Genomic DNA, 26,175 nt, shown 5'->3' on the forward strand with positions numbered 1-26,175 from the left:
TCCTGAACCCCAAAGAATGAGCAGAAACCCAGTCAGAGCTGCAGCCACGGGGTTTATTCAAGGTGGAGCAGGGCTTGGGGTGGCGAGGCTCCAGCATGTGTGAATGAAGAGAGGCCAGGATCAGGCTGGGGCAGACAGCAGGTGTCCCTCTTTTCCCAGAGCCCAGGGTTCCAGTGTCACTCCTTGTGCTAAAGGGAGAGGGGTGCCTGAGTGAGCGGCTTCCGGGGCAGAGGGCAGGGAGGGTGCCCCACACCACCCCTCACCTTGGGGCCCAGGGCGTCCCGGGTGCGTGCCCGCAGCTTGTTGGCCTGGGTTTCCGCCATGTCTGCCCGCTCCTCTGCATCATCCAGCTCATGCTGGGCCTTTCGATACTTGGCTAGGTTGGTGTTGGCCTGCTGCTCCTGTGGGCACAGGCAGGCCTGCTCACTCTCTGATCACTGAGACGGTCAGCTGCCCCAGAAGGGGCCGGCTTCTCCTGGTCCTCCAGTCTGCTTCACCACCACTGCCCACGGCCCTCCCCATCCCTCCCCAGTCCCCACGGCAGGAAGGAAGGGCATGGAGCCACTCATTCCAGAGGTGCCTGGGTGCCAGACCTGCCTGGAAGGGGAAATCAGAGAGGTCCCCTCAGAGACAGAGCTAGGTCTTGTGTCTTGCTGGACCTGTTAGAAACTTGTCTTTCTTCCCACTGGGCAGTGGGGTCACTGTCCCAACCAACACACAAAGCCACCGTGGGGGAAATCACAGCCCAGAGATGGAACAGGCCTGACCATTGCTGGCATCCCCACTGACTGGGGCCAGCTGTAGAAGTGGGGTGACCACCGGAATCCTGACTGGTACTAGGCCCCAAAGACCCAGACTTCCGTGCACTCACCGCCTCTTCAAACTGACGTTTGTAGCTCTTGACCTTGCTCTGCAGCTTGTCCACCAGGTCCTGCATGCGAGCCAGATTCTTCCTGTCCTCCTCAGCCTGGGCAGGCAAAGGGGATTCAGGTCTTGCCCAAAGCAGCCCAGCCCTAGGGCCACCCCTCGAGGTGGTCCTGGTTACCCACCTGGTACGCGAGCTCCTTGACCCGGCGTTCATGCTTCCGCACCCCTTTGAGGGCCTCTGCGTGCTTCTTCTGCTCCGCGTCCAGCTCGGCCTCCAGCTCCCGCACCTACAAGCAGCCAGCCGGTGGGCCTGCTGCCCCTGGCCTGCCCTCCCCGGGGCTGACCCACCCGCCAGAGCAGCAGGCTGGGAGGCGGGCCGCACACACCTTGGCCTCCAGCTTCTGCACCTGCTTCTTCCCGCCCCGGAGGGCGGCTTGTTCTGCCTCCTCCAGCCGGGCCTGCAGCTCCCGCACCGTCTGCTCCAGCGTCTTCTTCATCCGTTCCAGGTGTGTGCTTGTGTCCTGCTCCTTCTTCAGCTCCTCCGCCATCATGGCTGCCTGTGGGGGAGGCGGCGGTCTGATCAGGAGGTGACGGTCCCTTTGGACTCTTCTCTGGCATCCCCAGCCCCGGCCCAGCCTCACATCAGTGATGGCCTTTTTGGCCTTCTCCTCGGCTTCCCGCCTTTCCTGGGCGGCCTCCTCCACCTCCCCACTCAGCTGGGCCAAATCCACCTCCAGCTTCTTCTTCTGGTTCAGGAGACCTGTGTTCTGCAGGGAAGCAGAGCTTTAGAGTTGGGCCTTGCAGGCCCCCGCCCCGCACGCTCTGGTGACAACCCCCAGTGCCCACCTGTGAATGCAGGAGGTTGAGACGCTCCGTGGCTTCCAGCAGCTCTTGCTCCGCCAGCCGCCGGCTGCGCTCACCCTGCTCCAGGGCTGCCCGCAGCTCTTCCAGCTCCGCGGCCAGCAGGGCGGCCCGCCGCTCCAGGGCCTGTGCCTGCTCGCGGAGCTCTGCCGCCAGCCGCTGCTCCTCGTCCCGCCCCGCCTGCTCCTCCTTGAGCTGGGCCTGCAGCAGCCGTGTGGCAGCCTGCGCCTCTGTGGCCTGGCGGGTGGCGTGGCCCAGCTGCAGCTCCAGGTCATTGAGGTCACCCTCCATCTTCTTCTTGAGGCGCAGTGCCTCGTTGCGGGCCCGAGTCTCCGCATCCAGGGAGGCCTGCAGGGACTCCACTGCCCGCTGGTGGTTGCGCCTATGGTTGGGAGGGACGGAAGGAGGAGTGGTGACCTTCGAGGAGCAGGGGCCCGCGCACCGCACCTGCTGACAGGCGCAAAAGGAATGCTGGAGACGTAAGCTGGACTAAGTGACCGGACTCTCCCTGGTTTCAAGCCCCTCATGACTGCCTGCTGCCCATCAGAGCAACTTCACAGGCAAGAGTGAGGCTCCGGAGCAAACGGACATGGACTGAATCTTGGCTCTGCCTCTACTGTGTAACCTTGCACAAGTCCTCTGGCCTCTCCTCGGTTCACCTCTGAACTGTGGACAATAATCCATTCCTCCCCCCAAAGAAAGTCCTGGGGAGGGGGGACTAGGTGTCATGCAAATCTGTGTGCACGCTGGGGCTCAGCCAACACCTCTTGCCCTCTGCTCTCAGACGGTTGGGACGGGAGAGGCTGTCGGCCTGGAGAGGAGGGCCAGCCCCCCGCACCTCAGGTTAGTACACTCCTCATCTTTCTCTGCCAGCTTCCGGTCCACCTCAGCCTTGACCTGGGAAAGCTCCAGCTGGATCCGCAGGGTTTTGGTCTCCTCCAGCTCCAGGGCCCCCTGGGGTATAGAACAAGCCATTGAGCCAGGAGGTCCACGAACGTATGTTGAGAGGGGAGGCCAGAGGAGCCAGCGGGTCAGCGTCGCCCCACTCCTGACCTCAGCCTCCTCCAGCGCTGCCTGGAGCTCGCTCTTCTCCCCTTCCAGCGCCTTCTTGGCTTTCTCCAGCTCCTGGACGCTCTTCCCACTGAGGCCGACCTGGTCTGTGAGGTCACTGATCTCTTCTGCAGAAAGGACAGGGCACTGAGGGGCCACCCCACCACTCATGCTGCAGCCACATCACTTCACCCCCTCGTAATTCCAGGGTGCCCCGGCCAGGGCACCCTGCCTGTGTGACTCGGAGGGAACTCCCAGTGACCCCCAGGGCGGCTCTGACCCCATGGTGGGCCGTACCCTGCAGGTTCTTGTTCTCCCGCCTGAGCGTCTCCAGGGCCTCCAGGGCCTCCTCATGGCTGTGCCGCAGCCGGAAGAGCTCAGTGCCCAGGCTGCGGGCCTCCCTCTGGGCCGCCTCCAGCTCCCGCTGCATCTCCTCCTCCTGCCGCCGCCGCTCCTCCAGCGCCCGCTCCAAGTGCCGCTGCTTCTTGTCCAGCGCCGCGGCCGCAGAGGTTGCCCGCTCCAGCTCCAGGGTCACGTCCTCTGACTCGGTCTGCAGCCGCAGCTTGGCCTTCTCCAGCGACGAGCACTTGGCGTGAGCGGCCTCAACCCCCTCCTCTGCCTCCTGCAGTCGCAGCGCCAGCTTCTTTCTGGGCCGCGGGAACAGATGGGATGTGGGAGTGTAGCTGAGCCCCGCATCCTCCCCCACCCTACCCCGCCCCGAGGTGGTGCTGGCCAGGCCGGCAGGGCACTCACTTGGCCTCCTCCAGTTCCTCGGTCCTCTGGATGGCATCTGCCTCGTACTTGCTCCTCCACTGGGCCACCTCGGCATTGGCCTTGGACAGCAGCCTCTGCAGCTCAGCCTGGGCCTCAGCCTCCTCCTCATGCTGCTCTCTCAGGAGGTCACAGTCGTGCCGCAGAGCCTGCACTGCGTGAGCCAGCGCACTCTTGGCCTGCAGAGAGCCCGGTGACCTCAGCGTGGGGCCGGCCGGTGGCCCTGTGCCCCCACCCCCGCCATTCTGTGGCTGCCCACAGCTGGCCCACCTTGCTCTCTTCCTCTAGCTGCCGCCGCAGTTCCTCCAGGCTCTGGGTGGCCAAGGCCTTCCCGCGGCTCAGCTGGCTAATCAGAGACTCCTTCTCCTCCAGCAGGCGGCTCAGCTCCCCTGCAGGCCAAAGGGGAGCCAGCAGGTCAGGTGAAGGCGAGTGGACAGCATGGAGGCCCCGCCGTGGCCCGCTGAGCCCCGTGCCTCACCACTCTCGGTTTGCAGCCGCCCACGCTGGGTGCTTGCGTCTGCCAGCTGCCGCTGTAGCTCCTCCACCTTGATCTTGGCCTCACTCAGCTGATCCTCATATGCCCGGCACAGCTTCTCTGCACTGGCCTGGGAGCCGGGGTCAGGGATCAGAACAAGTCAGAGACCCACAAAGCAGGATCTAGGGCTGCCAATCAGAGAGACTGGAGCCAGGAATTGGAAGGCTAGACATGTGCCAGGAATCAAAGGGAGAACAGAACCCCAAGTTCAGGGTCAGAGATTCAAGTGCTGGACTATGGCTTAAAACATGGGTGTCAGAAGTGAGCTGGCTGAACCTGTCCTAAGGCCAGTGGGTCAAGGTGAGGTAAGGATACCAGAGTCTGAAGTCAGCTGGGGACAGTGGTCACAGGTCAGCTGTTAAGATTAGGTGGTACAAAGGTCAGGGGTCAGGGTTGGGTGCTGGGATTCAGGACAAGAACAGTCAGGTATGTGTTATTTGCTCAGTCATGTCCGATTCTTTGCGACCCCATGGACTGTAGACAACCAGGCTCCTCTGTCCATGGAATTGTTCAGGCAAGAATACTGGACTGGGTTGCCATTCCCTTCTCCAGGGCATCTTCCCGACCCAGGGATCAAACCCAGGTCTCCTGCATTACAGGCAGATTATTTACCATCTGAGCCACCAGGGAAGCCCAAACAGGATAGGGATGAGGTCAGAATTCAGAGGTTAAAGACTGAGAAGTTGGAATTGGATGCTGGGTCAAAATCCTTTGGCATCAGGGCACAGAGTTTAGGAGGTAGGGTTTGAGGTCAGAACTGGTGGGGGAGGTTTCGGGCTGGGTGCCAGGTGAAGGGGCCGGGGATCAGGATCAGGTGCAGGATCAGCACTAGTGTGGTGTCAGATAGGCAGGGGGTGCTCAGGGCTCAGAGCGTGGGGTCAGCTGCTGCAGTCAGGAGGGGTTCGGTGAGGGTGGGCTGCTAAGCGGCAGGTCAGAGGTCGGGGTCAGGAAGGAGGCCGACACCTTGCCGCGGGCCAGGGTCTCCACGTTGGCGCTCAGATCGTCCACCTCCATGCGGAGCTCGCTCTTCTCCTTTTCCAGCTTCTGCCGCACACGCTGCAGGCTGTCCACCTGCTCGCCCAGCTCGGCCGCACTGTCCGCCTGCTTGCGCCGCAGGGCCGCCACCGTGGCCTCGTGCCGCAGAGCCGCCTCCTCCAGTTCCCGCCGCAGCCGGCCCAGCTCGGCTTCGCGCTTCCGGCAGCCCTCGCGCTGCCCGGCTGACGCACCGCCGGCCTCCTCCAGCCGCTCGCTCAGCTCCTCCAGCTCCCGGGCCGCCTCTGCCCGCTGCTTCTCCACGCGGGCCCGGGCCGCCCGCTCAGCCTCCAGCTCCTCTTCCAGCTCCTCGGCCCGAGCCTGGGGACGGGCAGGCAGGCGGCAGGGTCACCTCCATGGGCCCCTGAGCCGGGTCCTCGCCCGCCCCCGTCCCTCATGCACCTGCAGCTCCTTGATCTTCTTCTGCAGCTGGGCTCCAAGGAGCTGCTCATCCTCCACCCGCAGGTTCAGCTGACTCAGCTCCGAATCCTTCCTGGGGGAGAGGGTGGGCGTGAGCCGGCCCAGGTCCTAACTGCCGCCAATCTGCTGGGAGCCCCAGCACACATGCTGTGCTGAGGCACTGTGCCTGGAGTAGCCCTCAAGATCTCCCCAGAGTTCCCTCTCAAGCCCCGGCCCTAGAGCCTGGCCCTAAGTGGGCCCCCTTCACCCTACGGTTCAACCTCTGCTGTGATGCAACACTGACTAGAGTCCTGGGGGCGACGAGAAGCGAGCTGCAGGCTCAGGAGGCCCCCGCGGCAGGAGGTCGGGGCTGGGCCCTCCCCACACTTACTTTTTGAGCTTCTCCTCCAGCTGTTGCTTGTCCTGGGCAGCGTCTGCCACCGACTCCTGCGTCAGCTTCAGGTCCCCCTCGAGCTTGCGTTTGGCCCGCTCCGTGTCCATGCGCAGCTTCTTCTCTTGCTCCAGGGAGCACTCCAGCTGTTGGGCAGGACAGGGTGGGTGGGCTCCCCCCTGTCCTGGCCAGCCCGGCCCCTCCATGCAGCCCCCTGCTGTGGCCCCAACTCACATCTTCCACCTGCTGCTCCAGCCGAACCTTGGCCTTGGCCAGCGCGCTCACACGGTCCTCCTCAGCCTGCAGGTCACCCAGGGCCTGCTGGTGGGCCTCCTGCAAGGCCTTCTTCTCCTTGGTCAGCCGGACCACAGACTCGTCCAGTGCTGCCATCTCCTCCGTCAGATTCTTCACCTGTGTCGGGGCCAAGGTCACTGTGGGGCTGCCTCCCCCAACTCTGGCCTGAGCAGCTGCCCCTTCCAGCCAGGGAACCTCAGGTGAGTCAGTTCATCCCGAGCCTCAATTTCTTCATCCTTCAGGGATGGTTGTAACTTCCTCCTCGAGGGATTACTGAGCCCTTCCCCAGTGTCTGGCTGGCACTGAGAGATCAATAGATGCCAGCTATTTGGGCATTCAGGGGTGTTTAAGCAGCTGTTCTTACTCCTGGCTTCCTCAGGGAGCACCTGTGAGAACCTGAATAAGCAGCTCACCCTCCCCCAGAGCCTCACCTTCCCCTCCTGTATGATGGAGTCAGTCCCCCCAGACTGTGAACCAACGGGCTCTCGAGAGGGTTCAATGAGGGAAGGCCCCTGGGGCACATGGAGCTGGTGGATGACGATCCGAGCATCTGCTGAGCACCTACTACGTGTGAAGCTTGGTGGCGAGTGCTCACACAGCCTAGTTACACACTGAATCCTCACCCGCCCTAATTAGGGAAGTGCTGCTATTAGCCCCATTTGACAGAGGAGGAAACTGAGGCTCACAGGATGAGACCTGCCCAGGGCCACACAGGTGTGGGACTTGCAGGTGCCTGGCCCCACAGCTCTTCCCCACCCCACCCCGCACCCACACCTTATTCTCCGTGGCTTGCTTCTCCTTCTCGGCCTTGGCCAGCGTCAGCTCCAGGTCGTCAATGTCCTTCTTGAGCTCTGTGCACTCGTCCTCCAGCTTGCGGCGGCGGGCAGCCAGGTCTGCGTTCACTTCCTCCTCGTCCTCTAGCCGCTCGCTCAGCTCCTTCACCTTTGCCTCCAGCTGCACCTTGGACTTGATGAGCAAGTGGCAGCGCTCCTCAGCATCCGCCAGGTTTTCCTGCTCCTGGAGGGGGACATGGGAATGGCGCAGAGTCAGGACAGCCAAGGGTCCTGCTCCTGGAGGGGGACACGGGAATGGCGCAAAGTCAGGACAGCCGAGGGTCCTGCTCCTGGAGGGGGACACGGGAATGGCGCAGAGTCAGGACAGCCGAGGGACCCCAGGCCAGGTCCTAGAAAGAAAGCTCATGTGTCCATGCCAAGGCCTGACACAGGTTCAGTTGGCTTCTGGGACCAAGGAATGCCATGCCAATGACCTGTTCTGGGCCCTGAAGGCAATCAGGTGTGGTGGGATGAGAGCACAAGTGGAGGGATGGACCGGGGGACAAGAGGGGAACCTAGGCTGCGGGGCGACCCAGAGAAAGGCCCAAACAAGGCTCATGGAGAGAAGCCAACGGCCAGGTCCGCCCTCACTGAAGTCGGGGTGGGGAGGGCCCTGCGGGGCCACAGAGGGCTCAGATTCTCGGCCACCGCACTGTTTCCTTACCACCTGACCGGATAACCATCTCCTGCTCTAGAGGGTGGGTTTCTGAGCACAGGCCCGTCTGTCTTCCCACCAGTGTTATCTCCAGAGCTTCTGTGGTGCCTGACACTCAAGGTGTTTGCCGAAGGAAGGAAGGAAGGGCTCTGTGGACTTGGGGGAGGATCTGGACCCTTGATCTCTGCCCTTTGGTTGTTACTATTACCTGCTGCCTGGGTTCCCATGGCCCTTAACCAGAGAAGAGAGCCTGGCACTCTCTCAGGGAGGGAGCAGAGGAGAGAGCTGGGGAGATGGGGCTCCACGGAGGCTTTAGCAGGAAGCCATGGGGGCCCAGGGTGTGGGAGCACTGGGGCACGTGCACTGACTGGGTGGGGAGGTTGGGTATGAGGAGGCCGCACACAGGTATGAGCCCATGAGCCTCCAGAATAGCAAAAAGGACCCAGGTAAAGCCTGAGCACCCAGCACATGCCAGGTTGGCCTTGGCTGGGCGGGGGGCGGGGGGGGTGGTCGGGGGGAGTGGGGCACGGTGGGTCTGCCTGTGCTATTTCCTCGGAGCAGCCTGGGGTTCCCTGAGGATGCCCGGGGGTCGGGGCACCAGGTCACAGAAAGAAAGCCCGCCCCTCCCCGCCTCACCGCCTGCAGCTGAAGGGCCAGGTCGTTCTTCTCCTGGGTGACGCTGACGTGCGTCTCCTCCAGCTCCTGGCGCTTGGCCTCCGCAGTGGCCAGGGCCCCCCGCAGCCCCCGCAGCTCTGCCCGCAGGGCCGCCAGCTCCTCCTCAGCCTGCGCCGAGCGGAGCAGTGGCTTCATCTTGAAAAAGAGCTTCATCCATGACCAGTTCTTGACAGCGTTAAAGGCACGGATGTTCCACTGGATGGTGAACAGGGCATCCCTGGGAGGGGTGACCGCAGGTGGTCAGCAGGTTCACAGCTGCCCCTTCATAGCAATAGCCCCGATGTTGCTGAGCACCTCCCCTGGGCCGGACATTGCACTAAGCACTTCAGTGTGTGGTCGATCGCATTAACCTTCCCAACAGCCTCTCAAATAGGTCCTAATCCTCTGCTTTACAGACGAGGTTGAGGGAGAGGCCCAGGGCATGCAGGTCTGCCTCCAGGGCTGGAGCTCACAAACCCTGAATGGCCTGGTGGTCCCTGCAAGGGTCCTGAAGACAGGACACCAGTGGGGGTTAAGCCGACTGTCATATAAGGTCGGACAGCCTGGGCTCCCATCCCAGCCTCCCACCTCCCCCATGAGACAGCTGACAGCTCTCTCTCTGCTCAGACACCCCCTCTGGTGAGCAGAGATGGTCATCTGCCTCTTAGGACTGTCCAGTACTTTGCATGTGTGTTCAGTCTATTCCGACTCTTTGTGACCCCATGGACTGTGGCCCACCAGGCTCCTCTGTCCATGGGATTCTCCAGGCAAGAATACTGGAGTGGGTTGCCATTTCTTTCTCCAGGGGATCTTCCCTCAAACCCGTGTCTCCTGCATCTCCTGCATTGGCAGGCGGATTCTTTACCAGAGACGCCTGAGAAGTCCATCCTGTACCTTAACCAAGATAAATTCAAACAAGATATCTCGCCCAGGGCTTGGCACATAAGACTCTTAGAAAACACTAGATGCCCTTATTCTCACTCCAGACCACACTCTGGGACGGCCTGGAATAGAGATGGACTCTCTTTTCCCACCTTCTGAGGGGAGGAAGTGGCAGGTAGCTGGGGGCTGATGGGCACACAGCAGAGCCTTGCCCCTTCGGAGACACTCAACCAGCCATACACAAAATCTGACCCACAGGACAGTACGACCAGGTTCAGAGAGCCTAGAGGTTCTGTGAGCTGGGGGACAGTGGCTGTACGCCAACCCTGTGTCCCACCCCCTTGCTCGCACCCACCTGCCTCCAAGCAGGCGCTGGTACTCCAGGCGCATCAGGCGGCCCCGGCTCCGCGCCTGCAGCAGCGTCAGGACCTTGGCCAGACGCTGGTCACGAAGCTCTTCCAAGACGCCTAGGAGCCCAGCCTTGAAGAACACCTGGGGTAGGCATGGTAGGTATAACCCTCAATCATCTGCATGACCCCCTGCAGAGTGCGTGCCCACACCGGGTCAGGACCCTAACTCCCTTGTGCCCCGACCTTGGTGTGGCCAAACTGGTACTGGGTGTGGTCGATGTCCAGTGAGCCCAGCAGCTTCTCTGTAGCCTTCCTGCTGTCCATGAAGGTGTCGTCCGGGATGGCGCTGGGGTTCAGGATGCGGTACCTGAGGGGGTGGGGAAGGGTTGGTGAGGAGGGTGCTGGGCAGGGAGCAGAGGACTGGAGAGGCTGGCCTCTCGGAGGCTTGTTCAGGCTCCACTGAACAAGCTGGCAGGTGACACTTGACAGCCTCGTGATACTCGGGGAGTGGGCATACTCTGCTTTAAAAGCTCAGGTAATATTTAAACGGCTTCAGTAGTTCTTTAAGAGGCGGCAGTATTTACAGAAGGCCTATGGCACTGTCATAATTTTTAACTTACAATTTTTAATTATTTATCAGTTTTTTGAGAAGACAATAAAAAAGTAAAGACGGTGATGTGTTACAGCATATCACAAACTGAAGAAACATTGGGAGAGAATTGTGATTGATAAGATCACGATCTTGTGGATCACAAGATCAATAAGGGTTCCGGCATGCCCACTTCTAAAAGGACACACTTGCACGTGTGCACAGGGCCGTGTGGGTCAGGTTGCGCTGACCACACTGTGAAGGCAAAACCCTGGAAACACAAAAGGGCCCTCACTAAGGGACTGATTACAAAGCACGGGTCACTAGATTACAGAGTACTTCACTCCATAACAAAATGGATGATGCTCCTTGTCATTACACTTACCCAAAGTCCTAGAAGGCACAATACTGAGAACGGACTGTAATGGTGACTATACACACTGAGGGATTATGACGCCACCGTAACAGATGCCCCACTCTGGTGGGGTTCACTGACCACAGGGGAGGCGGGACTGTCGGAATTTCCTGTACCTTCCCCTCAATTCTGCTGCAAACCTTAAACTACTCTAAAAAATAGTCTTCATGTTTTTTAAAGAGGGTGATGATGCAGACTTATGTCTATTAACAAGGAACAATCCCCAAGACACGGTTACAGGGAAAAAATAGAACATGTGTGTGTTCTCATGTGTGCATGTTCATGTGTGTGTGTGTGCTCATGCGTGTGTGCGCATGTGTGTGTGTGCACCCATGTGTAAAGTATTTCTACAGACACACATGTATAATGGTCAGCATGGATGGCCACAATTACTTCTGAAGAGGGAGGGACCCATGGACAATTGCAGCCAGACAAAAGTCAAACCTATAAAGGGAAGGCAGAGAGGCTACAGCACTGACCAAGCGCTCATTGCCAGGCATTACATAAAGCCTAGTCCATGTGAACCCTCATTCAACTCCCAAATCCACACCTGGCTCTGCCTGCCCGACCTCCCTCCTGGGCTTCCTGCTGGAGACATTTCAAGTCTGACATGTTCCAAGGAGAGTTCAATCCACTGTCCACCTACTTCCCCCTGCCAAAAGTTTAAAAATCTATCTTGGTTTCTTAGTAAATCTACCACCAACTCCCCAGTTGATAGGCCAAACACCTGGAAGTCACCCCTGTCTTTTTCATTCTCTTTCCACTTCCAGTTCATTAGCAAACCCTGCTGGCTGAAGCTGCAGTATTTACCCAGAGCCTGTTCACTTCTCCCAAACCCAGTCCCTCAGGTCTCACCGACTAGCATTTCCCACTGGGATGCCCCCCAGCCCCCTCCCCAGCCCTCCTGCATCCTCCTTGGTGCCCTTCCTACCCCACCCAACCTTCTGCCTCCACCTGGGAGGAAGGTAAGAGGGAAGGTGGCTGGCGGGGGAGCTAGGGAGGAGCCAGGGCTGGGGCCGGGAGACACCCACCGCTGCCGGAAGTCAGTGTAGAGCAGCCTGTTGGGGAACCCCTGTCGGCAGATCCGGATCCCCTCCAGCACCCCATTGCAGCGCAACTGGTGCAGCACCAGGAAGGCGTCCATGACCCCTGGGCACAGTGGAGGTTAAAGGAAAAGACTAGCGGTCAGGGGACACACCTTCATGAATTCGAGGCCGCACAAGCCCTGTGGAGAGGGGTGACCCAGCTCTGGCCACCCCATCCCCTCCCTCCCATGTCCCCCCATGGGGAACCAGCCCCCCTGGGGTGACTACCTGGGGTCTTGTTCTCATTTGGGACGATGCAACGGACAAAGTGGGGCTGCGTGGCCCGCAGATTGGTCATCAGCTTGTTGAGGTTCTCCTGGGGGAGGGAGAGGGGAGAAAGCACAAGAGGGCAGAGAAGCAGGATTGGAAGCCGCAGTGGACCAGCCCACCAAGGATGGACCAGCCCGCTAAGGACTGGGCACCTCAGCACTGGGTCTCTGCAGTGACACCCTTTGACTCTCCTTGTGACCCTTGGCCCTCTTCCATTTGACCAGGCAAGTCCCCCAACCAATCCTCAGCCCTCCCACAGGCCCCGTGGCTCCCACCCCATCCCCCCTAAACCCTGCCCAGGCAGCGTGGGGACGGGAAGCAGCACAGACTTGCTGTGATGTTCACGTGGAGAGGAGTTAAACATCACTGCAAGTCTTAACGGCCGCCCGCCCCGGGTGCAGGGGACAGAGCAGGGAGCCAGGACCGAGTGGGGGCGGCAGGGAGGGGTCCTCCACAGGGCCTAGGTGGGGCCTCACCTTGTGCAGCTGGGACACCGTCTGGAATGATGCTGCCTTCTTACGCTTCTCTTTCACCCCGGACTTGGGGGGCTCAGCTAGGACAGACAAGGGGCCAGTCACTCACTGCAGAGAACTCCCTCCGTGAGTCCCCTGCAGACTTGCACCACTTGGTACTCACTAGAGCAGGAGCCAGCGTAGTTCTCGTAGAGAGTAGCCAAGAGCTTGTTCTGCGACTTCTGGAAGATGGGGACCACCGTCTCATTCAGTGGATCCTTGTTTTTCTCCAGCCAGCCCACGATGCTGTAAGGCACCTGCCAGAGACCAGACAGGTGCTGACCCGAGGGGCGGAGGAACCGCAGGAAGGGAGGAGGGAGATCAAGAGCTGGGGTTTCAACAGGCACTTACCACGCCTGCATAGTGGACCACCTCAAAGTGGGCCTGGTACTTGCGCTTCTTGTCAGGCCGTGGCTGCTGGAAATTGGGCGACTTCCCCGCGTGGTTATCATAGAGCTTGGCCCGGAAGCTGGCATCCGAGGCCTTGGGGAACATGCACTCCTCCTCCAGGATGGACAGAATGCCCAGCGGCTGGGGACAGGGCACAAGGGTGAAGGGTCTCCATCAAGCCAGTCCATCCAGGCTGGGCTGGACTCCCACTTCCTGGAGCCCCACTCTCTGGGAGCTTCCCCAGACCCCCCAACCTCAGCTACCATCTGCCCAGAGGGAGGCAGAATGGATCTGCACCCAGGAGCCCTGTCTTCTAAGAAAGAAAGTTTGTGGCTTGGCTTTCAACCCGCTTCTGACCAATTTGCAGCTGGCCCTGAGTTGTTCTCTTTGCTTATAAGTGTGCAAATTCAAACCAGCACCCCTGCACCCACACACCCCCGACATCTGTGGTCTCACACTCTCCCACATGGTGCTGTCAAAAAATGCAGTTGATGTCAAACTCTGGCTTCCTCACTTAGTGGTTAAGGGGCCCTTAGACCTCTCTAAGCCTCAGTTTTCTAACCTGCAAAATGGGGACATGAATACTTTCATTCCTGCCATAACAGCAAAGAACTGTCGACCACCTGAATGTGCATAGGTAGGAGATTATAGAAACGCATGGGCATCATCTGCTGTGTGAACCACTGTGCCTTCTTCAACAAAGCACCACGCCCAGAATACACTTTTAGAGAAAAGGTAGGATGAGAAGTGAGTCTGTGTCCGTTAGAGAAAAGAGATGCCGAGGATAAAGGATGGAGAGGATGCACGTCGTGGTAGGATTGGGGGAAATATTCTTTCCCCTTTATTTCTGATTTTTCCATTTTTCTTTGATTTTTCTTTCCTTCTAGTCTTTGTACCATAGGGAAATACGTGTAATGTTTTATAAAGCAAATAAACAAACACACCCTACCCTGCCCTGTAGTTCTGGACAGTTTTGAGGGTCCAGTGAAACTGTGTCTGCAATAGGGCTTACTGTCAGCAGTGCAACAGGGACGCATGCTCACACACACGCCCTGCTCACCAACACACAATCGCACTCAATCTCCAACACACCTAGTCACACACCCGCACACATTTCCATTCATATACACATCACACACACACGCTCACAGTCATGCTCGTATACACATGCTCACTTCAATGCACACGCACATGCATGCCTGCACACGCTCGTTCACACACAAGCACACAGGCACTCCCTTGCCGGAGTGACCTGGCCCTGGGCCCCACCTTCTCGATGAGGTCGATGCAGGGCTGCAGGTCCAGGCCGAAGTCGATGAAGACCCAGTCAATGCCCTCCCGCTTGTACTCCTCCTGCTCCAGCACGAACATGTGCTGGTTGAAGAACTGCTGCAGCTTCTCGTTGGTGAAGTTGATACACAGCTGTTCGAAGCTGTTAAACTGTAGAGGGCAGCGCCCGGCTCAGCCGGCCTGCTTGTAGATGGGGACATGGAGGCCCACAGAGAACAGGGATGTGCGGGACTCCACCCTGCCTCCAGGCAGACCCCCAGGGCTCCTGCCCCCACCCCTATGGTCCTCCACCCCAGAGAGAACAGAGCCTGGGGCCATGGGCCTGCCCGCACCTCAAAGATCTCAAAACCCGCAATGTCCAGGACGCCGATGAAGAATTGACGGGGCAGCTTGGTGTCCAGCGTCTGGTTGATCCGAGACACCAGCCATCGGAACAGCCGGTCGTAGGTGGCCTTGGCCAGAGCCCCCACGGCAAACACCACCTGGAGTCGTGGGGAGGCTGGGCTGGGACCCGGCAAGAAGCGGACCCTGCCCCGGCTGTCCCAGGGTGGGCCCCGGCCTGCCGGCAGCTCACCTGCTCCACGCTCTGACCCTTGGTCACATATTCATTCCCCACACGCACTCGGGGGTGCAGAAGACCTTTGAGGAGGTCCCCGCTGCTGACCCCCATCAGGTAGGCAGCCTTGTCAGCACCTGGCAGGACACACAGGTGAGATGAGGAGGCGGCTAAGACTAGGGGTTTTGGGGGCTCTACTGGTCTCTACTTAGGGTTAGGAGAGGGAGGTTGGGAGAGGTCAGGATCAGCAAACTGTACAGCTCAGAAGGGTGAGGGGCTGGAGTTGAGTAATCACAATTTACAAATCAGGGCCAGACTGAGGTCAAAGGTTGCAGACAAGGCTCAGGGATCACAGTCACGGGCTGGAGGTTGGAATCAGGGTCAAGAGAATGACCAGGTCAGGTCAGGGTCAGGGCGCCTCACTCTCAGTGCCGTCAGCCTCAGCCTGCTCCTCCCGCTGTTTCTGCTTGAATTTCATGTTGCCGAAGTGCAGGAGGGCCCCCACGATCTTATAGCAGGCGCACTTCTCCTCCACGCTGAAGCCCAGGATGTCCATGGCATGCTGTGGGGAAGGGGAAGACTCAGAAAACTCTAGGCTCCTCAGGGTCCAGCGGAGCCACGGGACCTGCTCCCCTCGCACCAGACGTACATCAGTGGCCATGAGCTCCTCCCCGTCATCCATGTTGTCCACGGTGATGACGCCCTGGCTGCAGAAGTGGTAGTCGTAGGGGTTCATAGACAGAAGCAGCATGTCTGGGGGACACAGAGCCGAGAAGGGGGTGTCGGCTGGGTTCACCAGCTCTCCTCCTTCCCCTGGTCCCAGCGTGGTGGGTCCTGGGGGCTCTTGCGGCAAGAGACTCTAGGGCCCTCTCTAGATTTTGTACCCGGAGTTTCTCTCCTCCACTCTAATGCCCAAGGCTTCTCTTTCTTTATGAGTCTGGGGAAAGAGCCACAGTCCCTAGCTCTCACTCACCTTTTGATCCTTGCTCACGGCCACCCCTCCGGCCCAGACCCCGTCTGGGTTCTCGGGTACAGGGAGGATCAGATTCTGCCCTCGAGGGGCTTGCAAGAGAGGTAAGCCAGGCCCAGATGGAGCCCTTGCTCCCTGCTTGGTGCTGGGGGAAACCTTTCTAGTCTCAGGACAAGAGAGACAACCTGGCCAGGGCAGAGGTGCTGAGGTGCCTGTTCCCCAGCGCAAGGGGGAGGGCTCAGCAGGAACCAGAAATCCCAGGAAGCGGGTGGGTGGCTAGAAGGAGTGCTGCGTCTCTAGGGAAGAAGGGATGTCACAGACCCCAGAACAGCAGGGGAACAGGCAGCCCAGGGCCTGGTCTGTGGGGGCCCGGGACAGGGCTGGGCAGCCCCACTGCCACCCAGACCGGCGGGCTCTGACTCCCACCCCGTCGGGCTGCTGGCCCTCACCCTGCAGCTCTGGCTTCTTCCCCGAAAGGATCTGGTAGTAGACGTGGTAGCCTCGCTCACCGGGCAGCTGGAAGATCACCCGTGACTTCTCCAGGAGATCTGGGGGAAAGGGAGGAGCTGGCCTACTGTCCCGAGTGGGTCACCCCACCAGGGCTGAGGAGCAGGGGGCAAGGGTGTCTGCACACATGGAGGTGCCGTGTCTGCACACACCCCCGGCATGTGCTGTGGGAGGTCTCTCCATTGGCACATGTGCCACAGTGTGGGAATGTGTGTGTCTGTACACCAGTGTGCGTGTATTAATGTGGGTGTCTGTGTAGGGGTCTTTTTTTTTTTGGCCACTTGACTTGTGGGATTTTAACTCCCTGACCAGGGACTGAACCCAGGCCCTCAGCACCGAGTGCCAAATCTTCACTGTCCTAACTGACCATCGGGGAAATCCCCTGCGTGTGGATCTTGGTTTTTCTGTTCTTTCATCTAGGCTGTCATTCCTCCACCCACAGACTGCTCCTTTCCCCAGAGGTGTGCTGGTGTGCCAGTGTGTGCAGAGAGCAGAGCCTTGGTGTGTTTGCACACGGGCCCATCAGGGTGTAAATTACGACGTTTCCTCCCATCACCACCTGCCTATGCTTGTCCGTCAGGATCTGGCCCTGCATCCCAAGATGGGGAGCAGTCAATGTGGAGGGGTCCCTCTGTGCATGTGACCTGGGCACCCAGTGTCTGCATAGCCGGACTGGGTCAGGGATAGGCGATGACTGCAGAGACACACTGGGGGAGACCTTCCTGGCAGGACAGGGTCTCAAGGTGCCCAGAGATAAGGCTGGGCAGGAGGGGCACAGGTCTGCTGGATGGAGGGTCAGAGAAAAGGCTGGGGTTGTGGTAGGGGGAGGGGCCCAATCACAAGGAGTCTGACCCGCCAAATAAGGGTGGGGGTCTCCATCTTAAGGTGATGGGATCTGGAGAAGGTTTTTAGGCAGGAATGCGATGTGATCAGATTAGTAGCCAAAAAAAGATCACTCTGGCTAAAAGAAGATCAGGCAGAGGAATGGAGACTGGGAGATCACGTGGAGGCAGTGGGTAAAGTTCCAGGTGAGAGGTGAGGTGGCATGAGCTCGGCAGTGGCCTGAGGATGAAGAGCAGCGTCTGGGGCAGGTGGGAGCCCCAAAGACTTGATGAAACTTGTTCAATCTAAGTGGGAAGGTGCAGGCCTGGGCCCCTCCCATCCTCCTTCTTCCCCTCCCTCTCCTGAACTCACAGCTGTCAATATCCGCTGATGCCAGCTTCCCAGAGGGACCAAAGTGAATGCGGATGAACTTGCCCTGTGGGCAGAGGAGCAGCCTCAGTCGGGGGCCCAGGCAGTGCTGCTCCATCCACCCAGGGCTCCCCAGACCTTGTGTCTCCCCGCCTCCCCACCCTCCTGCCCCAACCCCACCCAGTCTCCCACCAAAGCCACTCACAAAGCGGGACGAGTTGTCATTGCGCAGGGTCTTGGCATTGCCGAAAGCCTCCATGGCGGGGTTAGCCTCGATGATCTGATCCTCGAGGGTGCCCTGGTGGCAGGATGAGGGGTCTCTCACCCCGTAGTCCTGGGTCTTAGCCCATCCCAGACCACCTCTGCTTGGGAAGGGGAAGAGGAAGGGGAAGGGGAGGGAGGGTCCCCAGGACTTCATAATAATTGTCTGCCCCACTCATACCAGCCCCATACCTACCCCGGTCTTTGTGGCCAGAAATTGCTGGGAGGAGAAGGAAGACAAAGTTAGAAGGTGTGAGGTCTCACCAGGCGGGAGTGTGGCAGTGGGGGAGTAGGGTGGGTTAGCAGGACAGTGAATGTTAGTCACCCAAATGTCACCCCACTCCCTATGCCTGACCCTCCAGGGGCTGTTAGATGGAGAAATGCAAGAAATGGAGCAGGCAGGGCTCTAGTCAGGGAGGGGCTTGAGGCAGGAGCTGTGTGTGGGTGTCCCCTACCCACAGTGCCCCAAAGCTCTGTCTTTGGCCTCCTCCATATCCCTTCATTTCCCACACCCCTGGAATTGACCCTGTTCCAAGCCCCAGAGGTTCCTGACTACAATCTACTCCCCTTTAGAGTCCAGCTCAAAAGCCCCCTCCTCTAGGAAGTCTTCCCTGATTCTCTGAGGCTGGAAGAGACTCTTCCTGTCCAAACCTTCTGACCCTTGACCTCCCTCTGTGATGGCCCTTCTTCACACTTCTCCTTTCTATTATGATTGGGTGCATTTTCACTGTACAACTGTATATCGAGTATTAGTCAAAATAGCCCCGCCAGGTGCATATTATTAGCCCTAATTTGCAAATGAGGAACCTAAGACTCAGAGCTGGAAAGTGTCTGCTCAAGATGACACAGTAAGTCAGGGGCAGGGCAGACACTGAGTCCAGGCATCCTGCTTCCCATGACGCCCAAAGCCACCTGTCTCTCATCTAGAGGGACTTGCTGAACCAAAGGACTCCTCCCCACTTGCTCTCCTAGCCTCATCTTCCCTCCATCTACCCTTCTATCTCTTCCCTGCCCTGGATCCCAGCAGCCTGGGAAAAAAAGGGGGGAAAGGAAGGAATGGATTCTGGAGTGACAGGTGCCATGCCACCTGTCCTATGCTATGAGACTTTGGTGATTCACTCACCTCCAGGGAGCCCAAGACTTAAAAATCCCCCTGAGCTGTTGTTGGGGAGACAGGGGCAGGAGACAGATGGCAGGAGCCCTCCCCTGAGCTCCACCCCACACACTCAGCTCCAGGCTTTTGAATAGGGCTCCTTCTGATAGATGTAGTCAAATTTGGGAGAGAAGGGAGGCAGGTTGATAAGGTTTTTAAGCTACAATGCCCATGGCCCCTGTGGGCCAGGCTTTCTCTCTACCTCCCTTGCCTGACAGCTCCCCTAAACCTCAAATCCACGATGCAGGGCTCCTTTCTGCCCAGGTGCCCCCTAGACTCACCCATTCTGGCTGCAGCCCCATCAGCTCCCGCCCTCCATTCCTATTCCTGGACCGAGCCCCAACTTCCTGTAGCATCCTCAGAGACATTTTGGGAGTTGGAAAATGAGGTGGAGGGGAAGGAGGAAAGAGTACCAAAAAAGTCAACAGCAAAAACAAAACCAAACAAGAAAAACAACCACCACCACAACAAAAAACCAAAACTGAAAAAAAAAAAAAAATCACAAGAAAATCAAATGGGAAAACAGGAAAAGGCAAAAAGAAAAAGGAAAAAAAAAAAAACTTTAAATGGAAAAAAAGATAAGAAAAAGAAGAAAGAAAAATGCCCCAGAATAAAAGCAAGGCTCAACAAGACCAGGAGTGAGGGCTGGGTGGGCGGAGGCCTTAGGCTTCTGGAAAGAAAAGTCAACCCATTTGGGGGTGGGGGTGCAGTGCCCACACATCTCTAAACAGCTGGCCATAGGGCTAGGAAGGAAAACTGCACCTTGAAAACAAATAAAAAACCCCAAAATACTGGTCCCCCATTGTTTCAGAAAATTTCAAAAACCATAAAGAAATCATAGGGTGCAAAACTGCCCTTAATCTTGACTGTTGGGAAGGCCAAGTGCCCTTGGCTCTGGCTAAACCTGCCTTGTTTGATTGACAGCAGGTAACTGGAGCATGAAAACCAAGAAACCGATTATTACTTCTTGGTAAAAACAGCTTGCTTGGTAAACTTTTAAAATATGAAGGTCGTGAGAATATGAAAGGGAAAAATTACATGAAATGTTGAGGACTAGCAATGTGGTCCCGCCCCTCTGCATTTCAGATGGGAACAGTAAGGCAAGCCTGGATCTGCGTCACTTGACAGAGAATGGCCACAGCCTCTCTGGTCAAGCCTTGCTCGGGCCAGAGTCTGCCACCAGGGTGGGAGGCTCAGGCAGGGCGAGAGGCTCTGGGGAATCAACTTTTAAAAAAAAGAAGAAAAGGAGAAAAAAAAAGAAAAGAAAAACAGTGAGAAGCAGCAGGGAGCAGTGCCCGCGTGGGCAAGTCTTACAGCCTTCTTGCCCGGCCCGTCTCCCAGGGCAGCGACGATGGCAAAGTACTGAATGACCCGCTTGGTGTTAACGGTCTTACCGGCCCCCGATTCTCCCCTTGGACGACACAAACATGAATCACCAATGTCCATCTGGCTACTCTAATTCCTCCCACCCCCAGCACCCTACTTCTCCAGCAGGGTGCTTCTGCCCTCCCCACACCCAGCTCCCAACTCAGGAGCCCCCCAACCCAAAACTCCTCAGAGATGGGTCAGCTCCCAGAGGTGTTGAATTGTTTACAAAACAAACCAGCATAAATCATCCCAGTGAGATGAAAAAACACATGATGCCACTGTTTACTGAGCGCTAACTTACTGCCAGGCCCTGGGCCGAGTGCTTCACCTGAACTGGTTCACTGAAGCCTCAGGAACCCTGTAAGGCAGGCGCCATCATCACCCTCTTGATAGAGAAGGGGATGTGACTCAGAGAGGTCATGTAGCTGTTTCTGCTGGGTGCCAGGTGCAAACATTCACCGGCTGACTCCTATAGCTCTGCAGTAGGTAAGCAGGACTGTCCTGTTTTTACTGATGAGATTCAGAGGACCAAGGGCACCAGCAGGAAGTGGACCCATGAGAACTTGAATCCAGGTCTTTCTGGTTTCAAAGGCTTTACTCTTAACCAACAGGCTGCACACTCACACACATACACACACTCACGCACAACCGATGTCCATATTGGCTTGGCTGGACCTAAACTTGGTATGTGAGAATTCTACCACTTTCCCAAGGAGGCAAACAAAGGGTTATAAATAAGATTCAGAAATAAGAAGCTGGTAATAAAGAAGAAGGGCTTTCTTGGTGGCTCAGTGGTAAAGAAGACTCGTGCAATGCAAGAGATATGGGTTCAATCCCTGGGTCAGGAAAATCTCCTGCAGGAGGAAATGGCAACCCACTCTAGTATTCTTGCCTGGGAAATCCCGTGGACTGAGGAGTGTGATGGGCTACAGTCCATGGGGTCTCAAAGTCAGACATGACTGACCGACTAAAATAAAGAGGAAAGGGAAGGGGATCTCCTCCCCCCTCCTTGAGCCAGAATCAGAACTCCCCAAAGATCAAGGTTAGAGAAGATTCCAGGCCCTAGGAACAGGGGGTATGAGGGTAGGTGATCAGTCTGGCATTCCTTTTCTACTTATCTGCTCAGAACAGGGGCAGAGAAGACGCTATAATTTGCCTCACCTGGGACACTGGCTCTAGGTGGTAAAACCCCTGCCCTTAGCACTTTGTATTCAATTATTCAATCTCGGGAAATGATTTTAGTTCCAATCCCTTCCTGCCAGATGGCCAGCATTTCCCACCCCATCCCCAGAGCCCCACACTCACGTGATCAGCATGGACTGGTTCTCTCGGTCTGGAAGAAAGGGGAGGAGACAGAGAAGTTAGCCAAAGTGAGGGACCAGCCACAGGTGGAACACCTGGGATATCCTTGGTGCTGGGACAGCCCCTCCGCCACCCAGAGCCAGAAATGGGAAGGACCAGGTGGGAACCTTCAGACTGCAGGCCAGCTCCCACTTGAAGACACAGAACGACTATGCTTCAGTGTCCAGCGGGATGGAAAAGAGGGCAGTGCGAGTGGAGGGAAGGGGAGCCGGGAGCCGGGGGAAGGGTCTCAGGAGAGAAAGAGGACTCAGGGAGAGGAGTCAAGGCAGCCCTTACTGCGCAGCATGTCATTGTAGGCGTTATCCGCCACCGCGTATATGTGGGGCGGGGCCTCCGAGCGGCGCTTTCCCTTGTAAGCTGCTACCACGGAGGCTGTATAGACAGGGAGCCATTTGTAGGGGTTGATGGTGACACAGAAGAGGCCCGAGTATGTCTGGGGAGAGAGAGTATAGATGGGTTATTGGAGGCCAAGTTCCCGTCCTCAAGCTCTAGCCCTCGCAAAACTATGATCTTTGCAAAAATTCTCCAAAATGAGCTGCCTAAGGTGCGACGCCACACCTCTGTGGCCGTCCTGGCCCCGCCCTAGCTCTCACTCCTGCCCTCAGCCTGTGGTCCCACCTCCACAGCCCATTGCCCAGCGACTCGGCGGCTGCCGCTCCTTCCCTACAGTCCCGTAGCCAAACCTCCAGCCCCACCTCCAGCTCCGCCCACCAGCCGGTGGCCCCGCCCCCTCAGCCCCATGACATCACCCTACCCTACCTCTAGCCCTGCTCCTCCACCACACACAGCCCCGCGCCGTCCCCACGGTCCCGACCCCGCCGAGCTGTGGCTCTCGCTCTAGCCCCGCCCCTGATGGTACGGCCCCGCCCCCACCACGCACAGCCCCATCCCACCCGTGGCCCCTCCTCGGTTCCAGGCTCACATAGATCATCCAGCGAGCATAACGCTGGCGCAGGTTGTGCAGTACGGATGCCTCGTTGAGGTGCGTCATCATGGCCATGTCCTCCAGCAAGTCGAAGCGGGGCGGGTTCATGGGCTGCAGCTCAGCCTCGCGAACCGTCAGCACCTGCCAGGAAGGCCATATCGTGGGGGCAGGAACCAAGTGACCTCAGCCTCTCACCCCTGTACACCCCCAGACCCCCTTTCATCCAGAGCATGCCTTCCAGGAGCTACACCTCCGGGAGGCAGAGGAGCTAATTCCAGGAAAAGGGGGGAGCCAAACCTTCTGGTCTTTGGTCTCCACGTTGACTCTGCCCCCAGTGGCTTCCGACTTGATCTCAGCCTCCACGTAAGCATCCTGTTCATCAGGTACCCAGACCCGCTTCTTCCCTGGTTTCCGGGAGAGCATTGGGGCTTTGAAAGAGACTGATGCACATCCAGGGGTTGGGGGCCCAACTGGGTTCCCCTGTCGTGTCCCTAGAGCTGTGTGCCTAGGAGCCCCTCTATCAGGACACAGGAGTACCCAGGAAAGATCCCTCCAGACCCTCTTTCCTGAAAAGGCAGCACTGGGAGGTTTCCCTAGAGATCTCCTCAAAGAATCCCCTGACTGAAGTAAGGGTCCCCCACAGCCCTGGATTACACACTTTGGTTCAGATTCATGCTTCTCTTGTATTTGCCCTGCGACCTGTGGAAAATCCCTCATTCTCTCTGGGCCTGTCCCTCAAAGGCAAAACATTGTAAGCATTGCCTTAGTTCTCCTCTGGAGCAACCCTCAGTATCAGGCACTTAATATTAGTGGGTTCTGTCTCCCCTATTTCACCCAAGACTCAAGCCCTGCATCTTGTAAGTCTGTCTTATGCTCCTTCCTGCCCAGGCAGCTGGTCCCAGAGCTCCAGGGAGCCCATATTTCATGGTAGTTTAAAGGCATCATGAAAGTTAAAGACTCAGGTATCCTGTCACCTACTGGCCAAATACCTTAGGACCAACTACATAACTTGCAGGCTCCAGTGTTAAAATGCAAGTCCTCTTGTTAAGAAATCATTTAAAATTTCAAGATGCTGATAGCAAAGAGTAAAAGGCCCCCAGTGCAGCTGCAGAGGTCACATGCCCACGAAGCTGGCCCTGGCCCTGGTCACCACCTCCCCAGGTTGTTGCAATGATGCATGGAAAGTCATCTGCTCTGGGCCTGGCGCACAATAAGTGCTTGATACACATTGCCTATTGTTATTATTGTCCTATGAGCAAACCGGGTCATAAATAGTCGCCTTTATTCCTGTCCCTAATAAACAGAGGGATTGGCTCTAGGGAAAGCACTAAAAATAACTCCAGCACAGGTTTTATGGACACGTGAAGGCAGCCCGCACACATACCAGGCACTCTCGTCTCAGAAGCCTCAGGCTCTGGCCGCGGACTGCAGTCACAGGAGGCAGGCGATACTGTCCCATTTTACAGAGGAGCAAACCAAGGCTTGCTCACAGACACCCAAGTGAGGTATACTAGGTCCCTGGGATTTTCTTCTTGGGGCTAAAGCTGTCAGGCCAGAGGGCTCCTTCAGACCCGAGTGGAGTGCCACCCCTCCTCACTCCTGTTCTGAGTCCTTAAGAACTTCTCTGTGGCTCTGCCCACCTCTGCCCTCACTTACCATCCCACAGGACGGTGTGCACCTTCATCTGCTCATGGTAGCCCTGGCGGAGGTAGCGTGCAGACTCCCCAAGTTCACTCACATCCATCATGGTAGTGGCACTGAGAGGCGGAGGATGCAGCAGCAGAGATCTTGGAGGTTCAAGGTGGTCCAAGTCAGCAGGCACTGGAAGATGGCATGGAGAGGGGACTAAGGGCAGGGGCCCCAAACTGGGGTGTGATCAACCAACCCACAAGACCTAATAGTAGGTGATTCTTTGGTAAGCCCCCAACACATGCACGCACCCTCTCAGACACCAGAGCATCCTCTCCCACAGAAATGGAGAGACTGGTGCCAACCCACAAGCACCCTCACCCACCAGCCTGTCTGCCCTCCCTTGGGCTCCCACTCCAGCCCTGATCACCCACCTCGGCACCACGGTGAGGGCTGGGAGCTGGGCTCCCCCTTTTATTGCTGCCGTCAAGGTCAGCGGAGGAGAGCTATGTCAGCAATCTCCACGTGTCACAGCCCCCCCAGCCTGGCCACAGGACACAAAAGGCAAATTCCCTTTTATCTCCACCAGCTCGGCCCCTGGGCTATTTTTACCTCCCATTGTCAAGGGATCACAAAGGCGGAGAGAGACACTCACTCCACTCAGAGACTGGGAGGTTGAGATTCAGACTGACAGGGGCAGGGACAAGGCAGGGAGAGATTTGGAAAGACTGAGGTACTGGGGGAGAGAAACCAAGTCTCAGGGAGTCTGATATACCCAGAAAAATGTCCGCATGCCCAGGAAAGAAGAGCAAGAAAACTGAGAGAGCGGGAACCACAGGATGCACTCTGGGACTCTTTGGTCCAGCCTTCTCTGTACATCCAGAAAACCGAGGCCCAGAGAAAGGAGAGCACTGGTCAAGTCTCAACAAAAAGCAGTGGCAGAGACCAAATCAAAAAGAGAAGCGGGGACTTCCCTCTGAGGGAGTGGGGGTCCAGTGGTTAAGACTCCACGCTTCCAATGCAGGGGCCGTGGGTTTGATCCCTGGTTGGGAGACTAAGATCCCACATGTCATGCAGCATGGCCAAAAGATTAAAAAAAAAATAAAGAAAGAAACAAAGAGAAGCAGAGAGAGTGAGACATCCCTCTCCAAGCACCTGGATGCTGTCGTTTCCCCTTTCTGCTCCCCTCTATCCCCAGTTCTCCCAGGTTCCCTGGGGAAATCACACAAGAAGAAAAGCAGGTCTCGAACCACAGGTGAAAAGGAATAACCTGGCTGAAGAGGAAGAAAATAGAGGAAATGTAGACCAGTTAGGAGCCTCCTTCATCCTGGCATTGAAGATTCACAGGAAGCCAACTTCCCACCTTAGCCCTCTCTTGCACCCTACTCTCATCAGGAGTTGGGGATGCTGACACTCCAGCTGCCTTCCTCACTTTAGGGCTCTCCTTGTGCGTCACCCCATTCAAGCCCTGGTGGTGCCACAGATTTTTAGAGTCAGAAAATCAAAGGATCCTGGAACCCTCGACACGACACAAAGAGGTCCAGAGCTAGGAATCTCGCCAGGTGTCTTGGGCTGAGCTCACAAAGAGAAATCTTCCATACCAACAAGCTACCAGCAACAAATATATAGACATATCTATAGTCTATAAAATATATAGAAATAATTTCAAAGATCCTTTTCAACTGTATATTGTTCAAAACAGGCAAAACTAGCTAATGATGATAAAAGTGAAAGAGTGGTCCTTTGAGGGAAAGTAAGGATGGGAGGAGGCACAGGAGAAGCTTCTGAAATGCAGGAAATGCTCTATAAACTGAGCTGGGCTATGGCTACACAGGTGTGTTCTCTCTGAAACTAATCACGCTATAAGTTTAAGATGTGTGCACTTTATGGTATATGTATTACATGAAAACTTAGTTTAAAATGTATTGCCAAGGACTTCCCTGGCAGGCCAGTGGTTAAGACTTCGCGGTTCTAAAGCAGAGGGTGTGGGTTGGATCCCTGGTTGGGGAACTGAGGTCCCACATGCCACATGATGCGGCCAAAAAAAAAAAAAAGCATGACCAGCTTTGGCAGTGTCTATCAAAATTACAATCACCCAGACCCTGTTAGTAGTTTACCCTACAGGTAT

General features: G+C 57.2%; 1 protein-coding gene across 6 annotated transcripts; it reads right to left on the reverse strand.

Annotated features, from left to right (window-relative positions):
* Positions 1–32: 32 nt before the first annotated feature.
* On the reverse strand, positions 33–24,241 carry MYH7B (myosin heavy chain 7B). 6 transcript variants are annotated; one of them, XM_086332214.1, is made up of 41 exons: positions 24,075–24,204; positions 22,716–22,822; positions 22,416–22,559; positions 21,770–21,926; positions 21,437–21,464; positions 20,078–20,174; positions 17,807–17,830; positions 17,555–17,647; positions 17,353–17,416; positions 16,101–16,199; positions 15,331–15,434; positions 15,105–15,243; positions 14,700–14,818; positions 14,458–14,607; positions 14,105–14,275; positions 12,797–12,976; positions 12,570–12,702; positions 12,410–12,486; positions 11,892–11,979; positions 11,610–11,727; positions 9,818–9,941; positions 9,580–9,716; positions 8,325–8,580; positions 6,975–7,217; positions 6,141–6,317; positions 5,907–6,052; positions 5,519–5,609; positions 5,048–5,437; positions 4,028–4,154; positions 3,820–3,938; positions 3,532–3,728; positions 3,076–3,425; positions 2,782–2,906; positions 2,567–2,682; positions 1,714–2,110; positions 1,509–1,634; positions 1,254–1,424; positions 1,050–1,154; positions 872–967; positions 264–401; positions 33–188 (listed from the first exon to the last, which is right to left on the reverse strand). In XM_086332214.1, exons 1-41 carry the CDS (start codon positions 24,163–24,165, stop codon positions 177–179), a joined length of 5,826 nt encoding a protein of 1,941 aa, XP_086188340.1. In that variant the 5' UTR covers positions 24,166–24,204; the 3' UTR covers positions 33–176. The 6 variants fall into 6 exon arrangements, with proteins under 6 accessions (XP_086188340.1, XP_086188334.1, XP_086188335.1 ...); XM_086332208.1 differs by lacking the exon at positions 20,078–20,174 and having other exon boundaries at positions 24,075–24,241; XM_086332209.1 differs by lacking the exons at positions 20,078–20,174; positions 22,416–22,559; positions 22,716–22,822; positions 24,075–24,204 and adding an exon at positions 22,253–22,325.
* Between the last annotated feature and the right edge of the window lie 1,934 nt (positions 24,242–26,175).

Source organism: Bos grunniens, chromosome 13, assembly GCF_055505025.1.
Source record: "Bos grunniens cultivar Pamir isolate PY7600 chromosome 13, Bosgru_T2T1.0, whole genome shotgun sequence".
Classification (NCBI taxonomy): domain Eukaryota; kingdom Metazoa; phylum Chordata; class Mammalia; order Artiodactyla; family Bovidae; genus Bos; species Bos grunniens.